This window comes from Sceloporus undulatus, chromosome 7, assembly GCF_019175285.1.
Source record: "Sceloporus undulatus isolate JIND9_A2432 ecotype Alabama chromosome 7, SceUnd_v1.1, whole genome shotgun sequence".
Lineage (NCBI taxonomy): Eukaryota > Metazoa > Chordata > Lepidosauria > Squamata > Phrynosomatidae > Sceloporus > Sceloporus undulatus.
Window position 1 is genome coordinate 2,046,859 of NC_056528.1, and position 23,903 is coordinate 2,070,761.

Here is a 23,903-nt window from a genome sequence, read left to right on the forward strand (position 1 = left end):
GTGCTTTGATTTCTGATGCACAAAAGGAGCAACCCTCCCCTTTTGAAGTGTCCTATTGAATGATGTAGAGTTGGATGGGTGGCACCCCTAAAGGTCATCTAATCAGATCCCTTATCGGTGCATTAATCCATATAGTAGTGTTGATAGGGAAAAGTGGAGAGAAGATGAGGTGTCTAATGCCAATTTGAACTCTAATCGTACCATATACACTACAGAAATGATCCAGTTTGATGCCGCTTTAACTGCCCTGACTCAGTACTGGAAATGCTGGGAATTGTGGTTTATTGCGACACCAGAGCTCTCTGACTTAGAAGGTTCAATGTCTCACAAAACTGTAGTTCCCAGATTTCCGTGGACTCATACTAGATTATTTCTTCAGTGTGTTCTGGATCAGAGTCAACTTAAAGGTGCCTAGGACACCAAGGTTCAGAGCAATGCTCAACCATGGAAACCCACTGGGTGACTTTGGGGCAAGTCATGCTCCCTCTCAACCTCAATAAGAAATATTGAGCGCCAACACAGTGTAGTGGTTTGAGCGTTGGATCAGGACTCTGGGAGACTGGGGTTGAAATCTTAACTTTTGGGCAAGTCACACTTTCTCAGCTTTAGACAGAAGCAATGGAAAGCCTCCTCTGAATAAACCTTGCCGAGAAAATCCGTTTGCCGTAAGTCGGAGTCGACTTGAAGGCGCACAACAACCACAGCAGAGCGGATGGTTTACTGCAACGAGGGAGAAAAAGAACACTAGAACAAGATAAATGTAGATTTGAGAATTTATTATTATTTTCTTTTTAAAAAACCAAACCAACCCAAACCTTTGGTATTTTAAAATAATCACGACAACCATTATCAAATCACCAGAAAAGTCTGTGCCTCGTCACAGTCTTAGGACCTCAGGAAGGAGGACATTGAAAGAGACCGGGAGCAAGAAGAAAGAGTTCAATTCCTCCTTGCTTGCTATTTAGGGTCATAAAAGTGGACATTTTTGTGTGTTACTGTGCTCACAAAAAAGGCTGAGAAACCTCATTACCAGCAGCGGATTAAGAGATCTGTACAAGTTACATTCTCGGCTGGTAAAGGGGCGCAGCGGTCTTGGAAAAGCCAGCACCCCAAATTGGCTTACAATAAATTAAAGTACACACAAGAAATGAGGACACATTCAATTACTTTTGCAGCGTGGTTAGACTAAGACCAAAAACAGGGTGGATAAGTACTTATTCGTTTCCTCCGACGGCAAAAAAAAAAAAAAAACCCCAAACGGAAAAGCCCAGATGTGATTTTCAAGTATTTGTGCACCGAAGAGAGTCGATTTTTAAATGGAAGCCGACAGAAGTTGAGAGGGACGGGGTTTTAAAGGGGGAGAGAAATGGAGACAGAGAGACACACACGTATGTGACAAGGACACACACACACACACAAGTGCGAGTACAGATGAGTGAAGAACCACAAGCGTTTCCACCTCCCTCTTCTTGACAAGGCACAAAAGGGTACGCTGAAAAGGGCGCTTTCTCCCCAGTGGTTTCGTTTTGTGCAAAGCATCAGAGAGAACGAGGAGGACAGAAAAGGGAAGGTGGTTACTCATTTGCTCGCTCAGAGGAGATATTTCTTTTGGTGGTTCCCAGTTAAGAATATATAGTATTTAACCACTTCTCTCAAAAGCGGACCTTGCTATGTCCCTGTGGGTTTTTCGATGGGGCTCTCTTTGAATTCAGCCATGTTGCGGCAAACTTGTCGCAAACCAGCCAACAGCCCCCAGCTTTCAAATCAAACATTCTGCAATAGACTTAAAATAACAATTATAAGAAACCTATGAGGAATCCTTTTAGGAAAGCAAGCTCTTCTGCCTTCCGGATGGTGGGCAGAGTGAAGAGATGCTCCTTTGTTTGGACTACGAGACCCAGAATCCCCCAGCTGGCATTGGTTTCTGAGGGCTGTAGTCCAACACAGAAATGCTTCCAACTTTTACAGCAAGGCCTCACCCTCATCTCCTTCCCAGTCGTTCTTATTGCCCATCCCAATGTCCACATGCAAGGAAGCATCTTTGGAAGGGATGTGGCGTTCTCACAGTGATGTCCATCCCCTGACTGACCATGGAATTGCCATGTCCAGCCACGGACGCAACATCTCTTGGACAGCTCTGGCCCTGAATCAGTGCTAAGGCCAGCAATTTTCCAGGGAGCTGGCTGTCATGACCACTTTTAACCACAATCGTCATGGAACGTGATGCAAAAAAGGCAGCTGGGTCTCCCAAAAGTGAGAAAAAAAGAGGAAATACATAGAAACAAACTGAGAGCATGGAGAGAAAAGAGTTCTAGGACTCCAGTAGTATGCACACTATAACCCAAACCTCTCCATCTGACGCATCATTTACTAATCCAATTAAATCTGGAGACAGCATCTACTCTGCCTCAGACCCACTCTCCACCGTCTTTCCCTGTTTTTACTCCAGTATCTACTCTTCAGAGCAAATAGGCTACATTTTGCCTCCCAAGCCAAACTAATAGATGGAGCTCTGTGGAACGTGTAAACTTCAGATCCCACACTGGATCAAACTGCTACTCTTCTTCATTTCAGCTTCTGCTTCTTCCTTCCTCTGGAGAGAAAGGAGGCTAACTAACTTGGAGCCTTCCCTTCGTTCCTATGCCTTCCAGTTCTGGGTTTATTCAGTTGCCAAATGACACTAGCCATTTTCCTTTTGGTACTAGAAAGAACCAGGGCAGGGTCTCCTTTAGCTCCCCACGTAATGTACACTGTGGGAGTTCTAGTATTAATTCATCACTAGCTTTCCTACCTCCAAGAGGGGTTAGCAAAGCTTCCAAAAATGGTCAATGTACAAAAAGCAGTCCCCCTGCAATCTTTGTAGGGTACCTCTGCCTCTCTCTGTACCCAGCAAGTGACTGTAATCCTACCTTACTCCTCCTAACACAGGCCCTGTCACTGCAAAGCAGCAAGGTCACAACTGTAGTAACACACAACCCATCGCTCTGGGGGTGCTTGAAGTCCAGCAGTGCTCCTCGGGGACAGAAAAATGCATTCAAGCTCATTCGCCCACCCTAGGAGCAAAACAGTCTGTGCTAAAACATTTTTATTTATGGGGTCTTCTTTCCTCGTAGAGTTTCCCCATTGCTCGAAGCTGCCTTTGCCTCCTGCAAAGACAACCTTTGCGTGCACACACACACATATATTGATTCACACTTGTGTACACAGGCACACATATACCACTTATCCACAAGACATTCAGAGCTCCTACACAGGGCCCTTTTGACCTCCAGGATGGTGGGAAGAAGGGAGAGGATCGAAAAAGGAGGAGAGTTCGCCACGTTCTCAGGCATCTGAAACCAGGCCTGGCTACACCTTACTCCGGAAGAGTGGCTTTGCTCCTGGCCCGCAGTACTCATTGTAAATGAGTTTGAAGAGGAACAAGTGGAAAAGGGTGATGAGGGAGGCAACGCTGAACCAGAAGAGGAAGGGCAGGCCTGGGTACTGCTTGGCCATGTGCTCCTCGTGAGCCAGAATGGCCTTGAGATGCAGCGTGTGCCTCAAGTCCTGGAGGTGGACCAAGTCAGTGGAGATGTACAGCAGAGGCGTAATGGGCTGGGTCACCATGACGGGGAATGTGTGTCCGTGAAGTTCCGATGTGAGCTCCACGGGGTCGTTGGCGCAGCCGCCCTCGCAGGCGTAGAGCTTGACCGGCTTCTCCTGGAACTTGACCGAGACGTGGAGGAAGGGCTTGCCCTCTGCGTCCAGCAGGACGGCCAAATTGATCAAGTCCTTGTTGTAATGGATGCCCCGCAGGGCATAGCTGTTGTGGAGCACGTTGGGGTCTGACTGGAACTGGAGGTGGTTCTCCGTGAACTGCAGCCCGCCGAAGCTCAACACCATCCCCTGCATGACGCCGTGGGCCCCGGTGGCCATCAGCCCCTTGCAGCCCCGCTTCTGGAGGGTCAGCTTCCACAGGTTCGAGAGCTGGAGGATCTGAGGCACCGTCGAGAGCTGGCCGGGCCACAGGTTCTCAGCGTGCATGGTGGCATGGCCGCTGAAGCAGTGGTCAGCGTAGTTCAAGGTGGCTTCCATCCTTTCCCGCTCCTCGGTGGCAATGAGGGGGTCGAGAAGAGGCGACGGAGTGGTGGACAGGACGTAATACAGGGTCATGTTGACAGTATCGCTGGAAGGGGTGTGAGCGTCGGTGATCTTCCGCATCTCGACTCCTGGAATACACAACAAATGGTTGAGAAGGTTCTTCCTGGCCCTGTGTATTTATATGTATTTGTGCCTTCAAGTTGCATATCAAGTTACAGTGACCCCATGAGTTTCAAAGGGTTTTCTGAGGCAAGGAATTCTCAGAGGTGGTTTTGCCTCAGGAACATACCCTACAGCACTTGGTATTTATTGGTAGTCTCCCATCTGAGCACTAACCAATGCTGACCCTATTTAGCTTCCAAGATGGATCTAGTAGCTTTAGGGTATTTAAACTCTTGTTGTTGTTGTATGCCTTCAAGTCATTTCCGACTAGGGGTGACCCTAAGGCAAACCCATCACAGGGTTTTCTTGGCAAGATTTGTTGAGAGGGGGTTTTCTTTCCTCTGAGGCTGAGAGAATGTGACCTGACCAAGATCACCCAGTGGACAAGTCACACCCTCTCAGCCTCAGACAGAGGCCATGGCAAACCTCCTCTGAGTAAATCTCACCATGGAAACTTCATGACAAGTTCCTCTCAGGGTTGTTGTAAGTCAGAAACGCCTGAAAGGCACATAGCAACAAGGGCAAAGGCAGACCTGTTTTAAAAGGTGACCTGCCACTCCTGGAAACTTCCAGGAGAAGCAGGAAAGTGGCAGTCCAAGGACTGAAATAAAGGACCTTGGAGATCATGTGCGCCTCTCCGAGGTTGTACTTCGACCAGCCCTGAAACAGAGCAAAACACAAAGTCGCTGAGCTTGAACAACAAGTTGACATCTCCCTAGGACACAGAAACTCTGCTCATTATGCCCCAATGTGCGGTTGTGTGCTGCAGGAATCGATGGAAAGCATGATGCACATGCTCAGAGACACTTTTAACCAGTCAGTATAAAGCAATAAAGCTGGAATAAAAGAGCAGGCAGCAGGAAAAGAAAAAGACCTTGATTCAGACAAGGAAGCTGTGTTTGCCCTGAGTTTGCAAAACCTGAGCAGGGCTGTTGATAACTAGAGATCCTGGAAGTCCATAGGTCAAACAGAAAATAACTACAGATGGAGGAAGCAAAAAAAGCCCTAGATCAATGCTAAAGAGAGAGCTCTGGTGCCACAGTAAACTACAGTTCCCAGGATTCCCTTGCACTGAGCCAGGGCAATTAATGCAGTCTGAAACTGGATTATTTCTGCAGTACGTTTGGGACCACAGTCATGTTAGTTGGGAAAATCCCTACACAAAGGGATCTTGTAGCACCTTTGGGACTAACTGAAAGAAAGAACCTGATAGTAGAGCTTTTGTAGACTTAAACTAAATGTTTACGTATGCATTTAAGGAAGGAGGTTCAAGTCTATGAATGCTCATGATACCATATCTTTCAGTTAGTCTCAAAGGTGCTACAAGATCCCTTTGCATAGTGATTTTTCACTGTGGCCGAAAACACACTCCAGAAATAATCCACTTTATTTGCCCAGGGTAACTGCTAGGGAATCCTGGGAATTGCAGTTTGCTGTGTCGCCAGAGCTCTCTGACAGAGAAGACTCAGTGTCTCATAAAACTACAGTTCCCAGAATTTCTTAGCATTGAGCCAGGGCAGTTAAAGCGGTCTCAAATTGGACTATTTCTGCAGTGTGTTTTGGACCATGGTCTCAAAAGCGCAACAAGATCTCAGCTGGTGGTCCCTCTCCAGTCTGGACCCAGCCAGAGCAAAACCATGCATTGTCGGCCGGTGTGGTTTTTGGTGTTGCATGTGTCGAACCCCTCACCCGAAATAAACAGGTCGGCCCAGGCTTGGCGGTGCTCCTGGACCAAATCCTCCGTCCGCATCCTCATGACCTCCAGCATCTCCTTCTTGGCTGCTTCCCGGAGCTTCCCAAAGGTCTCCTCCAGGCGCGAGATTTCGATGGGCTCCGAGGTGTGGACCACCGACAGCAGCGTCTCCTCGAACTGCGACTTGGGTGCCACTTGGACCCGGTTGACCAGCTTCTTGGCGGCGGCCACCACCACCAAGACCACCTTGTCGCCGTCCGGCTGGAGCACCCGGCCAGAGGAGAGGAAGAACTGCCGCTCGCCCGCTTTTTCCACGCTGGTGACAAACTTGCCTCCGGACGCTGGGCCGGAGACCTCAAAGGCCACCAAGCGGTCAGTGGGGTTGACCACCGCCACACGCTGCAGGTAGAGGTGTGGCCGGCCGCGGTGTGCCAAGACTTCTTCCCGGACGGTGACGCACCCGTTGTCCGATGACCCCGTTTGGAAGCACCGGACTGACCGAATAGCCCCGTCCTTCAGCATCACAGACGAGGCGGCCGCCTCTGCGATGGTGTTGGCCGGAGGCCGGAGTTGCGCCAACACCAAGTATTCAGTGGCATGAGCCGGAGTGACCGGTGGGTGCCCACCGCCAGTGGCCACCCAAAGCCGGTTGGAGGCCACATCCAGGACCAAGTAGCCGTTGCCCACCAAGGCCGGAGGCGAGTGGTCAGTGGTGGCCGCCATGCGTCCATCTTGCAAGAACCTGGCTTCTCCTTGGTCCGCCAAGGCCTTCCAGGAGTGGGTTTCGGCCTGTAGGCACACACTGGCCATGGCCCCTGAGGGCTGCCCAGGCCTCCATGCCAATAGCCTTGGCCAAGGGCCCCCTCCAAGGTACCAATAGGCCAAGAGGAGGAAGCCCAGGAGGGCCACCAGGCGACGGGCCCAACTGCTGGACAAAAGGCCCGGGAGCCCCTTCAGACGCTGCTGGAGCCACATCGAAACGGAGGGAGCAAAGCCAAAAGAAAAAGCCCGGAAGTTTTGAGCGGGACGGCCCCGGCCCCCAAGCCGCCCGCTACCTCATCCCCCCTCGGCTAGCGCGGCTACGCGAGTCCCCGGCTTCGTCCGCGGCCTAGTCGTCAGCGCCGCCTCATAAACCTCGGCTGACAATGAGGCCCGCCTCCGTTGGGTTTCCCTGGGACTAGGGGCGGCGGCCTAAGGCCAGGGAATGGGATGGGGCTCCCTTCTGTGACGGAGGAGACGGCCTTTGCAACGCCTTCCCCCCGCCTCCGAAGGGCGGCCCTAGTCCTGGAGGGAGGGAAGAAGGGCTTTCTGGGGCTTATTATTCTGGACACTTTATGTGAGTGGCTCTCTGAACATGTGCAGAGTGCCCCTGGCCTCCTCAAGGAGAGGGGGTTTGTATTCCTAAGGGCAGAGTGCCTCTGAGCATCTGCAGAGTGCCAGCTCCCTCCTTGATTTTTAATTGTTCTTAATTGCATTGCTTTATCCCTGTTGTTCCCCGCCTTGAGTCCCTATGTTGGGAGAAAGGCGGGATATAATGATAATAATATAGCAATTTCCCCCTAAAGACAGAGTGCCTCTGAGCATCTGCAGAGAGTGCCTGCTCCATTTCCATCTGTTTTGTTGTTCTTTAGGGTAGTGTTTTTAAAACTGGTTTTAAAATGGAGTTATTTGTACTTGTATGAATTATTACGACTGTTGTATATTCCTATTTTGTAAATCATTGTTTTCATTATTAATAAAAATAAAAATATATTTTAAAAACACTTTTTGTAAATGTTTTTAATTTGTTGCTTGGGAGGAAAGGGGCATATCAATAAAGTTATCAATATCGATAGATCAATATCAATGTATAGAACATATAAACTATTTAAAGTTTAGGATGGGAGTAAAGGGGCGTATAAATAAATATATAAATGTATATAAATATAAACGTATAAAGCGTATAAACCTTAAAGTTTATGATGGGAGTAAGAGGGCGTATAAATTGATATATAAATGTATATAAATATAAACGTACAAAGCATATAAACCTTAAAGTTTATGATGGGAGTAAGGGGGGTGTATAAATAAATAAATAAATGTATATAAATAATGTATAAAGCATATAAAGTATTTAAAGTTCATGGTGGGAATAAGAGAGCACATATAAGTAAATACAGTATATAAATGTATATAAATATCAATGTATAAAGCGCATAAACTATTTTAAAGTTTATGATGGGAGTAAGAGGGCGTATAAATAAATAGATAAATATCAATATATAAATATCAATGTATAAAGCGTATAAACTTTTATGTGCTTTTGTTTTCATACTAGAACTGATGTGGTCTCCTTCTTTTCCCCCTTTCAGTTTATGGCTGCCCTTGGCCTTTGCACTGCTGAGGACAGTCTCAGATTTTGGATGCTGCTGGGTTCCTTCCAAGAGGCCAGGCTTGGATTTGGGAAGATGGGCTGGATTGAAGGTGGAGAAGGAAGAGGTGCCCGCCTTTTCGGGGGCGTGCGCATTGCGTGGCACAGCATCCCTAGCCTGGCTGGGGAGGGACTTGGGTCTTTTGGAGGGCTGCATCCCAGCTGCTTCTCCTTGTCTCTCCCCCCAAAAAAGCAGTAAAAAGAAGTAAGATCAGTTCTGCAATGTTTCCCCACTTCCAGGCCATGCTCATGCTCCTGATGCTGCTGTTCCTGATGCCCCCAGAGAACAACAGTGCCAAGCAACAGCAAGGTAAGGAAACCCATTTATTACTTTTTAAAATGTCCCGACACACTTTTGCACAAACTTTTTTACTCCAAGATACTTATCTTGGAACAACTCTCTACGTTTAGCCCTCAATTCCCAGCCTCTGACAACTTCTGGCGGGTTTCTTTGGAGGTAAGATCTGTTTAAAATCCGTAGGGATCTGGTCATCCCAGGGTCCCTGTAAGTCAGAGGCAAGTTGAAGATGCACAACAACCATCTTTGTGTTCTCTTCTCCAAGCTAAACATCCCTGGTGTCCTCTGAGGCTGTCTGTTCCACCTCTGAACCAGTCAGTGAAACCATCAACAGAATTTTAACTGCACCCCTGTACCCCTGATAAATTATATTTATTATAATTATTTTCGTTTCTGACATGGAACTCTGTCCAGATTATGCGCCTTCAAATCGTTTCTGATTTACGGAACCCTGTCCACATTAGGTGCCTTCAAATCATGTCTGATTTATGGAAGACTGTCCAGATTATGCACCTTCAAATCGTGTCTGATGTATGGAACCCTGTCTGCATTATGTGCCTTCAAATCATGTCTGACTTATGGAACCCTGTCCATATTATGTGCCTTCAAATTGTGTCTGACTTGTGGAACCCTGTCCGCATGATGTGCCTTCAAATCGTGTCTGATGTATGGAACCCTGTCCGTATTATGCGCCTTCAGATTGTGTCTGACTTATGGAACCCTGTCCATATTATGCACCTTCAAATCATGTCTGAAACTACCATGGCTCAGTGCTGTGGAACTGTGGAATTTGTAGCATTGTGAGATATATTTAGCCTTCTCTTTCAGGGAGCTCTGGTGCCACAAGGAGTTACAAATCCCAGGATTCCGTAGCATTGAGCCATGACAGTAAAGCAGTATCAAACTGCATTAATACTGCAGTGAAGATGCAGCCGGAGTACAATCGCACAATAAAGGTCTCCTTAGATTCGCCCAGAGTTTGAAATTGGTCTTGTATAGGGTAGGCAGACTGCATTCTTTCCCTTTAGCCATTTGATGCACCCAGACTCTGTAAAAGAAGAAGCTGGAAGGGGTTAAAATGCAACTTGAGCATACTTCAGGAAAGAGAAACATTCTTCTTTTCTAGGCAGGTGGTGTTAGATTCAGACAGCCATGTGTCCGCACATGTCTGATGTGGCGGCAGGGCGCATTCGACCAAAGCACCCATTCCCTCCCCATCCAAAATCACGGTCTGCACGTAGGCCTGGAAGTGGCGTTTGGTTTTTGGCCAGGAGGGAGAGGAATGGAAGCAAGCCACATGGTGCAAAAAATGCATTTTGTACACTTTTTGAAAAAGAGAGTCCACTTTCGACGAATGTCCCGTTCCATCCTTCCGGTCTCCTTCCCTCGTGAAACAGAGATCCAAAGATGTTTGGGGGGAGACAAACATTAAAAATTGCATGCATGGACTGTGACTTGTCTCAGCTGCCTTTTCCTCAGATTTCAGGAACTTTGGCTCTTTGCACAGTGAAACCTTCTTTCCTTCGCCTGGGAAATATGATACCCCCATCTGTCCGTCCGCTGATCTCAGCCCTGGAAATGCTGCTGCATTTAGACCAACAATGTCCCTTGAGTGGAGTGTAAATGCTTCGTCTCAAAATGATGTTTTTAAAAAGAAAACATCTTCAGGGCTTTGCCTGTTCTTTTAAGAGCTGCAATAAATCCTTCCTCTTGTCGGTAAAGGGAGAGAAGCGGGAGAGTAAAATCTATAGTAATAAATTTAACATGGCTTTGTGGTCTCCGTATTGCACTTGGTCGCTTATGGGGGTACTGGAAAACACATGAGACCACTATTACCCACACCAGCATTGCTTAACATCAGTGTATTGCATCTGTATTATACATACACAAATATGTTGCGTTGATCTGTTTCCTTTGCAAAAACAACAACCTGGTTATGGGTTTGTAGTGCATTTATTCATCCCATGAGTCTATTTGCCAGAGTAAATATTCAGTATAACTATTTTAAAGTCTTTGTACTCACAAGGTATTGAACAGACTGTGGAAAAACAGGGGAGAAATTGGGAGCTTCCCTGTATGCTGAATACTCTGTATCTTGTTAGGATTTTGTTTGTTGTAAGCAACCTATTTTATGCACCCTCGTGATTTTAATTCATGGTGTTTGTAGTTAATGGATGTTGTTGGGTTTGTTTTTGACGATATGGGAATTTACACATGAACCGTAGCCACCGAGGAAGACCATAAGTCAAAACATGTTCAGGTGGAAATAGCAGTCTATATATCCCAGGATTCCAAATCCCAGTGGGATCACACTGCAATAACTGTATATAGTAGTATGGATGCAACCTAGGGTCCAAATTCCCACTTAGTCACAGGTGACCTGGGGCAAGTCACAGTCTCTCAGCCCAAGGAGATGGCAATGGCAAGCCTCCTTGGACTCACTCTGGCCAAGAAAACTCTCAGATCCATTTGCCATAAGTCAGAATTGACCTGAAGGTGTGTAACAACAAAGACATTAGAAAATATGCGCCTTCCTGGTTCCAGTATCCTGGTTCCAGTGGTCATTTATATCTGGGACACTCACATATCAGAGCATTGGCAATTTCTAATGCGCAAGCACATCCCCAGATCCAAGGCAGCTGCATTTTTTCCTTGCATCCAGCTTGGCACATCCGGTGCCGCTGAGACCTCACAATGGACCAACCAGATGTTATTTGCATCTGAACATCTGGATGGATTTTCAAGACCTCGAGAGGCCCTAGCGTGGTGCTTGGGAGGAAAAGGATTTCAATGCCTGAGCGCACTGAATGCTGGAAACACCCAGTTGCTGTATCATCGGAGCACCTGGGAATGTGAAAGCCAACACCAGCTTTTAAAGAGTGTGAAGGGGATATATAATAACCGTGAAGGTTTCCCAGATTCTATTCTACCACTGTCTCTTAAGATTGCTCCTGTTTTGCCATACATTGTTCCCACAAGGAACCAGTTGGAAAGAGTTTCCAGGGTTTTCTTGGCAGATGTCTCCGGAGGATTTTTACCATTGCCTTCCCCTGAGGCTGAGCACATGCAATTTGGACAAAGTCACCCAGTGGGTTTTTATGGCTGAGCATGGAATCGAACCCTGGTCTCCAGAGTCGTAGCCCAACACTGAAACCGCTATGCCATGCTGGCTCTCCTCCCTTGTTAGTACCTTCAGTTTAAAAAGGACTTTGCAGAAAAAGATACGGTCCAGTAAACTATGGCAGTACATCAGCGCAAGATTGGTTTTTTGGTGGGCCATCAAGCAGAAATGGAGCAAAGATATCAGGTTTACTGATTCCCTCTTTATTTTCCTCTTCCAAGCGGACAGGAAAAAGGAGAAGACCTGAACAATTTTATATTTAGTTCACAAGACATCTGGAACGCAAAGCATGCTTGCCAGAGAGCAAGATACAAGACGAAACACAGCCTCATAATGTTCCAACACTGTGCCAAAATCTCTGGTCCATTGCACCCCTATAAAGGCTGGGGAGGGTAAACAGTGGCGCATGGCTGAGAGAAAAGCCTTTCATTGAGATGTTTGTTTTTCAGAAACCAGCGCCAAAATGTTCTTTATTCCCCTTCTTTTTCAATCTGGGTTGAGAAGCCAGGCCTGGCCCACAAACAGACGGAGAAAGAAAGAGATAGACGCAAACTTACCTAAGGTCCATGTACACTTTAGAAATAATGCAGTTTGTCACCACTTTAAGTGCTGTAGCTCCATCCTATGGAATCCCTGGATTTAGCAAGATCTTTAGCCTTTTGTAGTGCCTCACAAAACCACAAACCCCAGGATTTCTAGGATGGAACTGTGGCAGTTAAAGTGGTATTAAACTGCATTGTTTCTACAGTATAGATGCACCCAAAGACAAGCTGAAACAAGGATTGTCCTCAGTGGGAGACTTGTAGCCTGATTTTCTTTCTGCTTTCTCCATAGATGATTTATTGGTTCTCACTGTGGCCACGAAAGAGACAGAAGGCTTCCGACGGTTCCAAAGATCCGCTCAGTTCTTCAACTACGAAATCAAGGTGATGCTCACAGAAGGTCTGGTTATGAGTGCATCTATGTTACGACTGCATATATCGGGTATACTATATTTGAGTGAAACCTCCCTTTTCAGCCTTGTTGCACCCAAATGGAGGGTTTCCAAGGTGCTGGAGATCAGGGTGCTGGGAAATGACATCTGTAGTGCTGTTCTGCTCATGCAGTCCATTGATACAAGCAGTTGTGACCTGGAGTGGTGTCTCCAGCTGTGTGTTCTCAATACACCCTACTACAAGGATAGTGCTACAGACACAATTCCTTAGCATTTCCTGATCTGTAGGGCCTCAGAAACTCTTCCCTTTGGACACTGCCAGGCTGAAAAGGTAGGTTTGGGTGGCTGTCATCATCAGACCAGGGATGTAGCCAAGGGGGGGGGGGGTTTTGGGGGTGGGGCCCCCCCCCCCCCCATAAAAAAAATGAATGGGGTGGGCTGCGGCGCCCCCGCCCCCAAACCCCATTAAAAAAGGGGGCCATTAAGTCTGCCCCCCCCCCTTCCTAAAATCCTGGCTACGTCCTTGATCAGACAGTCAGAGCCCCCGATCTAACCTGAAGATTGCTCCAGCTCCATCATGAAGCCGCCATTGTAACTATGGCTGCATCCACACTGCAGAAATAATGCTGTGTGATACAACCTGAACTGCCATTGCTCACTGATGTGGAATTCTGGGATGTGAGAGTCTGGTGGTACAACAAACTACAAATCCCAGGACTGCACATGATTCCATAGGATGGAGCCGTGGTGGTTAAAGCAGTGTCAAACTGTATTAATTCTGCATCACAGATACAGCCATAGTTACATTGGCAATGCGGTTTCATGATGGACTTGGAGCATAGAAATACACATAAAGTGACTTATGAAATGGAAGGCCATGAAATAGATTTTATTATAAATCTACTTTGACATTCCAGGTCCTAGGGCTGGGCGAAGCATGGCATGGCGAAGACGATAAGAAAACGGCAGGAGGCGGGCAGAAGGTCCGTCTCTTGAAATCGGTTCTTGAAGAATACGCAGACAAGGAGGATTTGGTTATCCTCTTCACGGAGAGGTATGTGGAATGGAGAAGGGTCTGTGCGTGTTGCATAGAGTCACAGAATGCTGTAGGTCCCAATTTTGGGCAAAGATGGGGCTATAAATGAAAGTCGTCATTGTCGTCATCCTCATCCAACACATTATTGGATTCATCTCTCTTTCTTTCTCCTCGCCATTTCTCTTCCCACCATTGCAGCTACGACGTTATCTTTGCATCAGGGCCTGCAGAACTCCTGAAGAAATTCAAACAGGCCAAGTCCAAGGTTGTCTTTTCGTCAGAGACGCTCATCTATCCGGACCGGCGGTTGGAAGCCAAGTACCCTCAAGTCCGAGAAGGGAAACGGTTCCTCGGATCTGGAGGTAAGAAGAGGAAGAAGAGCCTTTGGAAAGGAAGGCTCAATCTTAGAAGAAACAGACATGCAGCATTTGTAAAGAGAAAAAAATGGAACAGGGATCAAATATGGATTTGTGGGCTGCCATCTTTATCTCTTGGAAAGCAACAGTGGATCCTGAAGTTTATTTGATCTGATTTTGTTTTGTTTATAACCTACTTTCCTCGAGAAAACTTACAGAAGTGCTAAAACAGAACAAAACGAGATTTTCAAACTAACAAAAGTTAAAATGCAATGGAACAAGTTTTCATATTGCTTGCCTTGTTTGTTGAAACACCAGTTGACAAAAGGGTTGCGTTTAGGTTTCTTTCTTAACCGACAGAGTGTTGCTATTCTCTCTTTATACAGGGTTCATCGGTTATGCTCCATTTCTGAGCAAACTTGTGGCAGATTGGGAGGGCCCTGACAGCGCTAGCGACCAGCTGTTTTATACTAAAGCTTTCTTGGATCCTGAAAAGCGGGTAAATGCCATGTATTTCTCTGCAAAATTAGCATCTTAGCCACATTAATAAATTACATGATGCACACATGTTGGTCTTTATGATGGGCCCACTCCCCAATGTATGATTTTGGCATTTTATTCCGTCTTTATAAAGGAAAAGACTTTCCAACCTTGTAATAGGGAACGCCCCTTAAAAATAAGAGACTCCTGCCAGCCCTATAAGGGACAAGCTTACAATTTCTTTCCAGCCATTTTGATTCTATGCTTCTTTTCCCTTCCTGACGTGTAGGAAAGCATCAATATAACTTTGGACCACAGATGCCGGATCTTCCAAAACCTCAACGGTGCTCTAGGTGAGAATCTGGGAAAGGAGAGGGGTAGTTTCACTAAAGTAGGTGCCATGTGAGAAGTCATAAGGCATCTGGATAGTGATGTTATCTAATTTTAAAATCTTACTGAATTAATAGTGCGATTACAGTTATTACTCAGTTAGATCAGAGATGGACCTAATAACCTAAAGGCACCAGATCCTCTCTTGGAAACTAAGAAGGGTCAGCCTGAGTTAGTCCTTGGAAGGGAGACCGTCACTTAATACTAGGCGCTGTAGGCTATACTTCAGAGGAAGGAACTGGCAAAGCCACCTCTGAGTAGTCCTTAATTTAAGACAACCTTCTGAAATTCATGAAGTTGCCTTTAGTCAACAGGCAGCTTGAAGGCGCATACATACATGCAATAGTGGTTCTAATGCTAAACAAGGACTCTGCCCTGAGATGCTCAGATAAAAAGGAATAAAGAAAAGTCACCGTTTTTGATAAATGATAATATGAAAAATATCTCTTTTGAAGACGAGGTGGTTCTGAAATTTGAAAACGGCCGAGTGAGAGCGCGGAACTTAGCCTTTGACACCCTCCCGGTTCTGATTCATGGCAATGGGCCGACCAAGGTAAGCTGAGTTTCGATGTATACCTTCCTACCTGGCATGGGGCTGGATTAGGTGGCCCTTGGGGTCCCTTCCAGCTTTACGGTCTTGGGTTTCTGCAATGAAATTGCTGATGCAGCCTTTTGACTTGGTGATGCAACCTTTCGACACATACAAATCTGGTTATCTTTTTTTCTCTCTTCAAAGTTGCAACTGAACTACCTGGGCAACTATATTCCTCAGACCTGGACCTTTGAAATGGGATGCGCCGTTTGTGGCGAAGGCTTGAAGAGTCTGAAGAACCTGACGGTAAGGGCTGATGTTACATGAGACAGGGCCAGAAGGAAGAGAATCCAAGGACTAAGAAAGGCACATGAACTGGGGCGATAATCAGTTGACCCCTTTGGGCTATAAAGTTGAACCTTCTCAGCTGCCATACCCAGTTCTTTGAATTCTGCCAGGAAGCAGACCAGAAGCCAATGAAGCTGTTACAGCAAGAAAGTTGTATGCTTCCTATATTCATCCCCAGAGTTACATGTTCTTATTGGCTTTCTATCCATCCATTCTTTGGAAACTAGTCCCAGGCTAGATGATCATTGCAATCTGACCCAACCATGCTCTTTGTATGTTCTACTTTGCCTGGCTTACAGGAGGATACGTTTCCCATGGTTCTCATTGGTGTCTTCATTGAGCAGCCAACGCCGTTCCTCAGCCAGTTCTTCGAACGGCTTCAGAAGCTCCGTTACCCGAAAAGACGGATCCAGCTGTTCATCCACAATCGTGTGAGTACCAGGATCAGGGTTGCTGAGTTTTCTGCACAGCGATTTGGAACGTTTGAGACAGACCAATACAAGGCTGCTTCAGCCTAAACGGCACAGATCCTGTCTGATCTTGGAAGTTAAGTAGGGTCAGCCCTGGTTAGTCCTTGGATAGGAGACCACCAAGGAATACAAGGTGCTGGAGGCTAGATTTCAGAGGAAGGGCAAAACCAGCTCTGAGGATTCCTTGCCTGAAACATATGGGATTGACATAGGTTGATGGACGAATTGAATGCACACATACAGAGACACAAGGCCAACTAGTGAATGTGACTGTTTCTCTGGGCCAGTTGTGATTACTCAGGTGTAACCTGCCTCCTTATGCTTTGTGTGCAGGAAGAGCATCACCTCTCCCAGGTGAACACATTTGTGAATGGACACAGGGAGGAATATCGCTGGGTCAAAGTGGTTGGACCAGAGGATCGCGTGGAAAATGCCGACGCTCGGAACATGGGCATGTAAGGAACGGAAAACATTGCGAGGTTTGCCGGCAACATTCAGGTCCCCCATGGACATGGAAATGCCCTGGGCAGCCTTGGGCAAGTCACACTGTCTCAGCCTCAGAGAGAAGCAAAGGCAAACCCTCTCTGAATAAATTGTGCCAAGAAAACCCCATTTTAGTTGGCTTTAGGGTTGCCATAAGTCAGAAGTTACTTGAAGGCACACAACAAGGAACTCTGGTAGCCAGCAAAGTTGTGCAGCATGGGAGTAATCTGTTCCCAAACCGCATTCTGGCTCCAGCATTTTGGACCCACTGAAGTTTCTGAGCAGTTTGCAAAGACAGCCCCACATATAAAGCCCATGACAGTAATCCAGTAGATCACCTTTGAACAATATCAAGCCTTTTCTTTGGCTCTGGAGCTAACCCTGTCCTCATCCTTCGGCTTCCTTCTAGAGATCTGTGTCGACAGGACCCTGTTTGCGAATACTACTTCAGCCTGGATGCCGAAGTGGCGCTGAAGGACCCAGATACTTTGCGGATCCTCATTGAGCAGAACAAGTGAGTTTGTTATTCTGGCTTCCCTTTATTCCCCATCAATGGGTTTGACAAGGCCAAGGAAAAGTTTTGCCTCTCTGTAGACCAACCACAATTGTAGATGTTAAATTAAAAGAAATTATGGATACTGCAAACCTCTGTGATGCTTTTATTTAATTTTGAGCAAACTCTACAATTTTAGATATTGGTGGGGCGGAGAGATAAAAGCACCCAAATGTTAGTTTCAGCCTGGAAGCCACTGACCAGATTAACTCCTTTCTGTTTTTAGGATTAGCAAGAACTAGTTGGAGAGATTATTCACTACATTTAATTTATGACAAAGAGTTACAGCATTTAATCCACCACGGTCTTGGAGGTTCACAGTGGTCAAACAATTGGAAATGACCTATCCTTGTTCCACTATACCCCACTATCCGTGTTCCGCTATACCAGATGCACACTGATGCTTGTTTTTCTTTTAACCCTTCTTTTCCCCTTCCCACAGGTTGGTGATTGCGCCACTTGTGTGCCGCCTTGGAAAGCTGTGGTCAAACTTCTGGGGTGCTCTGAGTGCTGAAGGCTACTATGCCCGCTCTGAGGATTACGTGGATATTGTTCAGGGACGAAGAACGTAAGTATCGGGAAGGAGGCCCATGCCTTCTAATAGTCCTGATTCAGCACACAACACTGCCACCATTAAAAATTTAAAATGTTATTAAATAATTATTTAATTGACTAATCTATCGGAAATATGTCACTGACTGGTTTATTGACTCAACCTTCCAGCTCCAATTGTAGTCATTTTATATAGTACATTTTTTAATGTGATTTCATATAGGCACGGGTTCTCTTTGTACTCTCATGCACTCTGTGTCTCTTTTAGCGGCCTCTGGAATGTCCCATACATCTCCAGTGTCTACTTGATCGACGGCAGCATCCTGAGATCCCAACTCACACAACCCGCGCTTTTCCGCAGTGGCAAACTGGATGCAGATATGGCTCTTTGCCACAACATCCGGGAACAGGTTGGTGTGGCAAGCCACTTTTCACTACTCACTACAAAACTTAGATTTCAAAATGCCTGCACATTAAGCATCACCTGTATTTTAACCCCGAAAAGTGCTCCTTTGAATCACCACCGCCGAGGTTTGGAAATAGTAGCCATCCAGATGTTGTCTGAGTTCAAATTCCCAATTAATAGCCAGGAATGATGGGAATTGTTGTCAAACCTGTTGTCAAAGGTTCTTAAATCCTTTACTGTTTGGAATCCCGCCTGGGAATTTTTATCCAGTGGCTGGATTCACTCTGGAGCTGACTAGCAAAGTATTTGTTTTCTAATCTTCAGGGCATCTTCCTGTTTGTGACAAATCAACACCAGTTTGGACACATCCTGTCCCTGGAAAATTATCAGACGACGCATCTGCACAACGATCTTTGGCAGATCTTCAGCAACCCAGAGGTAAGGTTCTGGCCCTTGAGCTGCCCAAGATTCCCTCTTTTACCTTCCTAGAAAACCAGACAGCTTTCTACACATCCTTCCTCACTATGTTGCTTGCCACTGCCTCTGGCAATTCTCACCAGAGGCAACACATTAGGGACACATGTGTAGACAGCTGCCTGGCATTGCTGCATAGTGCTCCGGGTTTAATCTACCAAGCAACTTGCCTTCCTCCATTTTTCTTTCCCTTTTCTTTTCTCCCGACACAGGACTGGAAGGAAAAATACATTCACGAAAACTACACCGCCGCCTTAAAAGGGAAATTGGTGGAAACGGTAAATTGCTCTTGAACTCGTTCTTCTTGAACAAGGGGGATGAGGAGACGGAGAGGTCAAAAAGAGAGATCTCCCGCCAGGCTTTCAGGGATTTTTCTTTTTTGTCATGGCAGTTGAACTTTCTTCTCTAAGATATATATTTAATATCAGCCAGGATTGGGCTGGTCATATCAAGGGCAGGGTCACCACAGGCAAAAGCAAGGGATCATCACAAGTGTAGCCAACTACATCCATCTGGCTAGTCTATACCCTATTACACAGTCGCAAGATCTAAATGCCCCCTTTACTCCTTTGCTGCCTATGGAGAGTTTTAGAAGACAGCTAGATAGTACTCCAACTTCCCAAATAGTTAGATCACTCTCTGAACCAGTTTTTCTGTGTTATAGAGTATTCATGTCAGCTGGTGCCTTCCTTTTGCTTATTTTTAAGATCATTGCAAAATGTTTGGTTTTTTAAAAATTGCTTCTTGCTTTCATGTGTATTTCTTCTGTTTGCAAGCTGCCATGTGGACTTATAAGAAGGTGAAGCATATAAATCCTTTATAATAAGTGAGTTTGCTGCCCCAGAGATCTACTACCATTGATGGCTTAGCTGGTTGCTTTCCATTTAACTAAAAATGCAGCTCAACCAGCCATTGCCAAAGAAGCGAGCAACATACGGGTGAAACAATACTATAAAGCCCAGATCAGATATGTGCAGAATTGGCTTATTAGGAAGAAGTAATGCAAAGTAGCACAGCAACATTAGGTTTAGGTTGCCCTTGTAGCTTTGAAACGGCACTGTTTCGCTAGTGGTTGTGTGTCTGCAAAATGTGACTTTTGCAGCGATGCTATACAATCTCCAATATACGTGGTGACATTTCATACAAGAAGCAGCCCTGGGGATTTATGTCAGGTCAATCTGCCTTCCTGCCCTTCTGCTTAAGGCTCTTGTTGTTCCTCTGCCTTGCCAGCCATGCCCAGATGTTTACTGGTTCCCTCTCTTTACGGATGCGGCTTGCGATGAACTGGTCGAGGAGATGGAGAATTTTGGCCAGTGGTCAAAAGGAGACAACACAGTAAGGCAACCTCCTTAAAAATCTCAATGTATTTGGGCATGTACGCAAATTATAATGGAGCAGGTATGGGGTATTTTTTGGCAACTGTTTCCTGGGCTTTTCTTTCTGTTTTTAAATGAAAGGTACCATCAAAATATTTTCAATAAATCAATGCAATTATTAGCTTGCTTCAAAGAAATAACCACGTCTTAAAATGTTGCAGGATACCAGGATCCTGGGAGGATATGAAAACGTCCCGACCATCGACATCCACATGAACCAAATCAACTTTGAGCGGGAGTGGTACAAGTTTCTCCTGGACTACATTGCGCCCATCACCGAAAAGCTGTACCCAGGATACTACACCAGGGTAAGCACCTTTGAACACCAGTGGTCCTGATACAAGATCTCTCTAGGCATCTGGAGGTCTTCTAGGGAGACTGTATGGTCACCTTCCATCAGAAATACCAGATCCACCATTATCCCTGATTTTCACTTATGTTTGGGAATGTATCCCCACGGATATGGGAGTCATACTGTGTCTCCCAAAATGTAAGGACCATGCTGACTGGGAGATTCTGAGAGCTGTAGGCTAAGAAAGTAACTTTTCCAGGCTCTGTTGCCAAAAGACAGCTCCCTTTTTTGGTCTCTTCCCCTCCAGACCCAGTTCGAATTGGCCTTCGTCGTCCGGTACAAACCCGAAGAGCAGCCATCACTGATGCCGCATCACGACGCCTCCACCTTCACCATCAACATTGCCCTGAACCGCGTTGGGATCGATTATGAGGTATGTTCCAAGAAAGATCGTTGTAATCTGGTGAGTTGGGAGATTGTGTAGCACCTTTGAAATTAACTGAAAGAAAGAAATTGGCAGCGTGAGCTTTCTTAGATGCATTTAGAGTCTGGTGAGACCTTAGTCTGACATTAGAGGTCTCTGGCTGAGGATGCTAAATGCCCCTCCCTGAACTGCAAATCCCAGGATTCCACAGGAGGCAGCCATAGCAGTTAAAGTGGAATAATAGCCCTATAACAGTGTGGTGTGCTATTCAGCTTAATATAGACAATTTACGATAATGCTTTAATATGGGGAAAAACATGTGTTTGTGTGTCTCCTACTCATAGAATCATAGAGTTGGAAGAGACCTCAAGGGCCATTAAATCCAACCCCCTGCCATGCAGGAATATACTATAATGAAAGCACTCCTGGCAGATGGGAAATATGGGAGATGTTTTAATATCCATGATATAAGATGTTTCAATTTGGGAGAAAGGTGGGATAGTAACGAATTAAGTGACAAAATAAAACCCAGGCTTTCCATTGACCCCACGTTTTTCCTTCCGCAGGGCGGAGGTTGTCGGTTCCTGCGCTACAACTGCTCCATCCGTGCGCCCCGGAAGGGCTGGACTCTCATGCACCCGGGCCGCCTGACGCATTACCATGAGGGCCTGCCCACCACCAAAGGGACCCGCTACATAGCGGTCTCCTTCCTCGACCCTTAGAGCCACCTCTTCCATACGGAGATAAAGCATGTGAGAGGGACAGAGAGAAAGAAATGGGGTTCTATTCCTGCTGACTTTCCATTTCAACCGGAAACCTCTGTGGGGAATGAGAATCCTTGGCTTTACGAACATATTGGACATATTGGGATACAGATCTGTTGCGTCCTTAAGACCGTGCAGGTAGTACCTAGGTTGCAAAGCTGCCCCTTGACAATCTCTAGTTCCAGAATATAAGTATGCCAAAATTCCCCATCGACCAAAGGTAGTGTGGTACCCAAGGCAAGGATGCTTCTGCTGTCTCATTTGCTATCCTTAGTTCTCAGATTAGAACGGGACGCGATCCCCCACCCAGGCATTTTGTGCCAGTCTCGTTGCGGCACTTGTTTCCATAGAGTTTCCCCAACAAATTCGGTGCCTCCTACCCAAATCCTCATCCCTAAACGGTGCCCAAAATGCTGCCAGTCGAGGTGCCCACTTCTCTTTCCTTCCTGTAACTCTGTCCCAGAACATTCTCAAACCAGAACATTCAAATGGCGCATCCCTCTTCTTGCCCCATAGCAGTCAACATCTAGGCATAAACTAAACCATTGGACAATGTGATGCTCTTGTCTTGGCACCTTTGCTAGAATTGGTCTCTTTCTCTCTGGCCTGGCTTTAGAGGTGGCAGAATGGACGATGGTCACTCCGGAATGAAAACTGAGGACTCCCCATTTTTAAAAAGAAGCATAAAGCATTACTTGCATGTAGGAAGCGAGGCCTAATCTTCCTTAAAGCGAAGACTAGCTTCTCTCCTCTCCCCAAAGTTCTCATTCTTGGTGGGTTCCCATTAACTTCTGCTCTCCAGAAGGAACTTCTCAGATCGAAAACGGTGTTGTTATTTCCAGAAGGAAGTGAGGCAGTGAACCAAAGACTAGATCCGTAAAATGATAGAATCTGAAAGTTGGAAGGGACTGAGAGGTGCCCATCCAACTTCTGTATAAAGGAGACTCCACCGCTTTCCAACTGATTCCACTTTCAAACAGCTCTTACAGTCAAGACGTTCTTCCTAACATTGAGGTGGGATCTCTTTTCTCGTCATTTGAAAGTGCTGGTTCTGGGGAAAGCACTTCTTATGGGTTCATGTCCTGTTGTAAAGTGTGGCAGGTCCATTAACATTTGATCACAAATTTGGGTGGCGCACCGTTTCTCATCCATGCCTTGGGTGTAGGGTTTCACCGACAGCGACCCATATTTATTTTAAGCGTTAGGACGTCAGTGTGGTTTTTTTGGGACAAAGGTGTACAGATTTCGACAGATATTATTTTTTGGGCAGGTTGTACATTAAAAACTTGAAAACAACCGGACGTGTGAAGCTATCGTTCATCTGTGTGTTGGTGTTTATTTGAAGGATGCGTCACTTTCCTTTGGGGAATGTGGCGCAGGGGGTTGTGGTGCAAGAGATTTTCCTATTTTCTTCTTTATTTTTCCATTTTCCTTTTCCCAGTAACCTTTCAGATGATTTTTTAAGGGATGATGGTGGTGGTGGTGGTGGTTGTGTAGGGATGCGCATTTCCACAGCTTGAAAATGTTATGCATATACACACATACAGATATATCCTATGAGATATATATATATATATATAAAATTTCATACAAAATAAAATAAAATTGGTTCCTCCAGTTATATTCAATAAGGCAAATTTTAATAGATACCAGGATTTTGGATTATTTTATTTTAAATATTTTTATTATTTCATACACTAAAATAAAATATGCAGTTTTACCCCAGTCATATTGAGTAAGGTTATATAATATATATATATATAATCCTAACATAAAATTTCATAGATCCCAGGATTTTATTTTATTTTAATTATTCCATACAAAAAATAAAATATACAGTTTCATCTAGTCATATTCAATAAGGCACATATATATAATATAATATAATATAATATAATATTTTTGAATATAACTGGTTGAAACTATATTTTATTTTATTTTTGTATGAAATAATAAAAATATGTAAAATAAAATAAAATCCTGAGATCTATGAAATAGGGATTTATATACTATCTATCTATCATCTATATTAATCCCCGATTAAAATTTTCCAGAGATCTCAGGATTTATATGTTTATTTTACATATTTTTTATTATTTCATACAAAAATAAAATAAAAATAACAGTTGGGGTTTTTATTTTATCTATCTTCTATCTATCTATCTATCATCATCAGCCTCATCTCCCTCATCATCATCATCAGAATAATAATAAAAATTCCAACGTAAATTTTCATAGACCCCAGGATTTTACAGGATGCATCCAAACA

At 45.4% G+C, this 23,903-nt stretch overlaps 2 protein-coding genes across 3 annotated transcripts; one reads left to right on the forward strand and one right to left on the reverse strand.

The window, feature by feature from the left end:
- Positions 1 to 759: 759 nt before the first annotated feature.
- On the reverse strand, positions 760 to 7,154 carry KIAA2013 (KIAA2013 ortholog). The gene is made up of 2 exons (XM_042477990.1): positions 5,932 to 7,154; positions 760 to 4,208 (listed from the first exon to the last, which is right to left on the reverse strand). Exons 1-2 carry the CDS (start codon positions 6,908 to 6,910, stop codon positions 3,349 to 3,351), a joined length of 1,839 nt encoding a protein of 612 aa, XP_042333924.1. The 5' UTR covers positions 6,911 to 7,154; the 3' UTR covers positions 760 to 3,348.
- A 1,138-nt stretch (positions 7,155 to 8,292) lies between these two features.
- PLOD1 (procollagen-lysine,2-oxoglutarate 5-dioxygenase 1) lies at positions 8,293 to 22,930 on the forward strand. 2 transcript variants are annotated; one of them, XM_042477981.1, is made up of 20 exons: positions 8,293 to 8,413; positions 8,586 to 8,655; positions 12,599 to 12,690; positions 13,616 to 13,752; positions 13,933 to 14,096; positions 14,477 to 14,589; positions 14,860 to 14,923; positions 15,416 to 15,513; positions 15,697 to 15,798; positions 16,140 to 16,271; positions 16,644 to 16,765; positions 17,203 to 17,307; positions 17,789 to 17,914; positions 18,167 to 18,308; positions 18,629 to 18,742; positions 18,991 to 19,056; positions 20,009 to 20,113; positions 20,316 to 20,462; positions 20,754 to 20,879; positions 21,437 to 22,930. In XM_042477981.1, exons 2-20 carry the CDS (start codon positions 8,589 to 8,591, stop codon positions 21,590 to 21,592), a joined length of 2,178 nt encoding a protein of 725 aa, XP_042333915.1. In that variant the 5' UTR covers positions 8,293 to 8,413; positions 8,586 to 8,588; the 3' UTR covers positions 21,593 to 22,930. The 2 variants fall into 2 exon arrangements, with proteins under 2 accessions (XP_042333915.1, XP_042333914.1); XM_042477980.1 differs by lacking the exon at positions 8,293 to 8,413 and having other exon boundaries at positions 8,442 to 8,655.
- Positions 22,931 to 23,903: the final 973 nt, after the last annotated feature.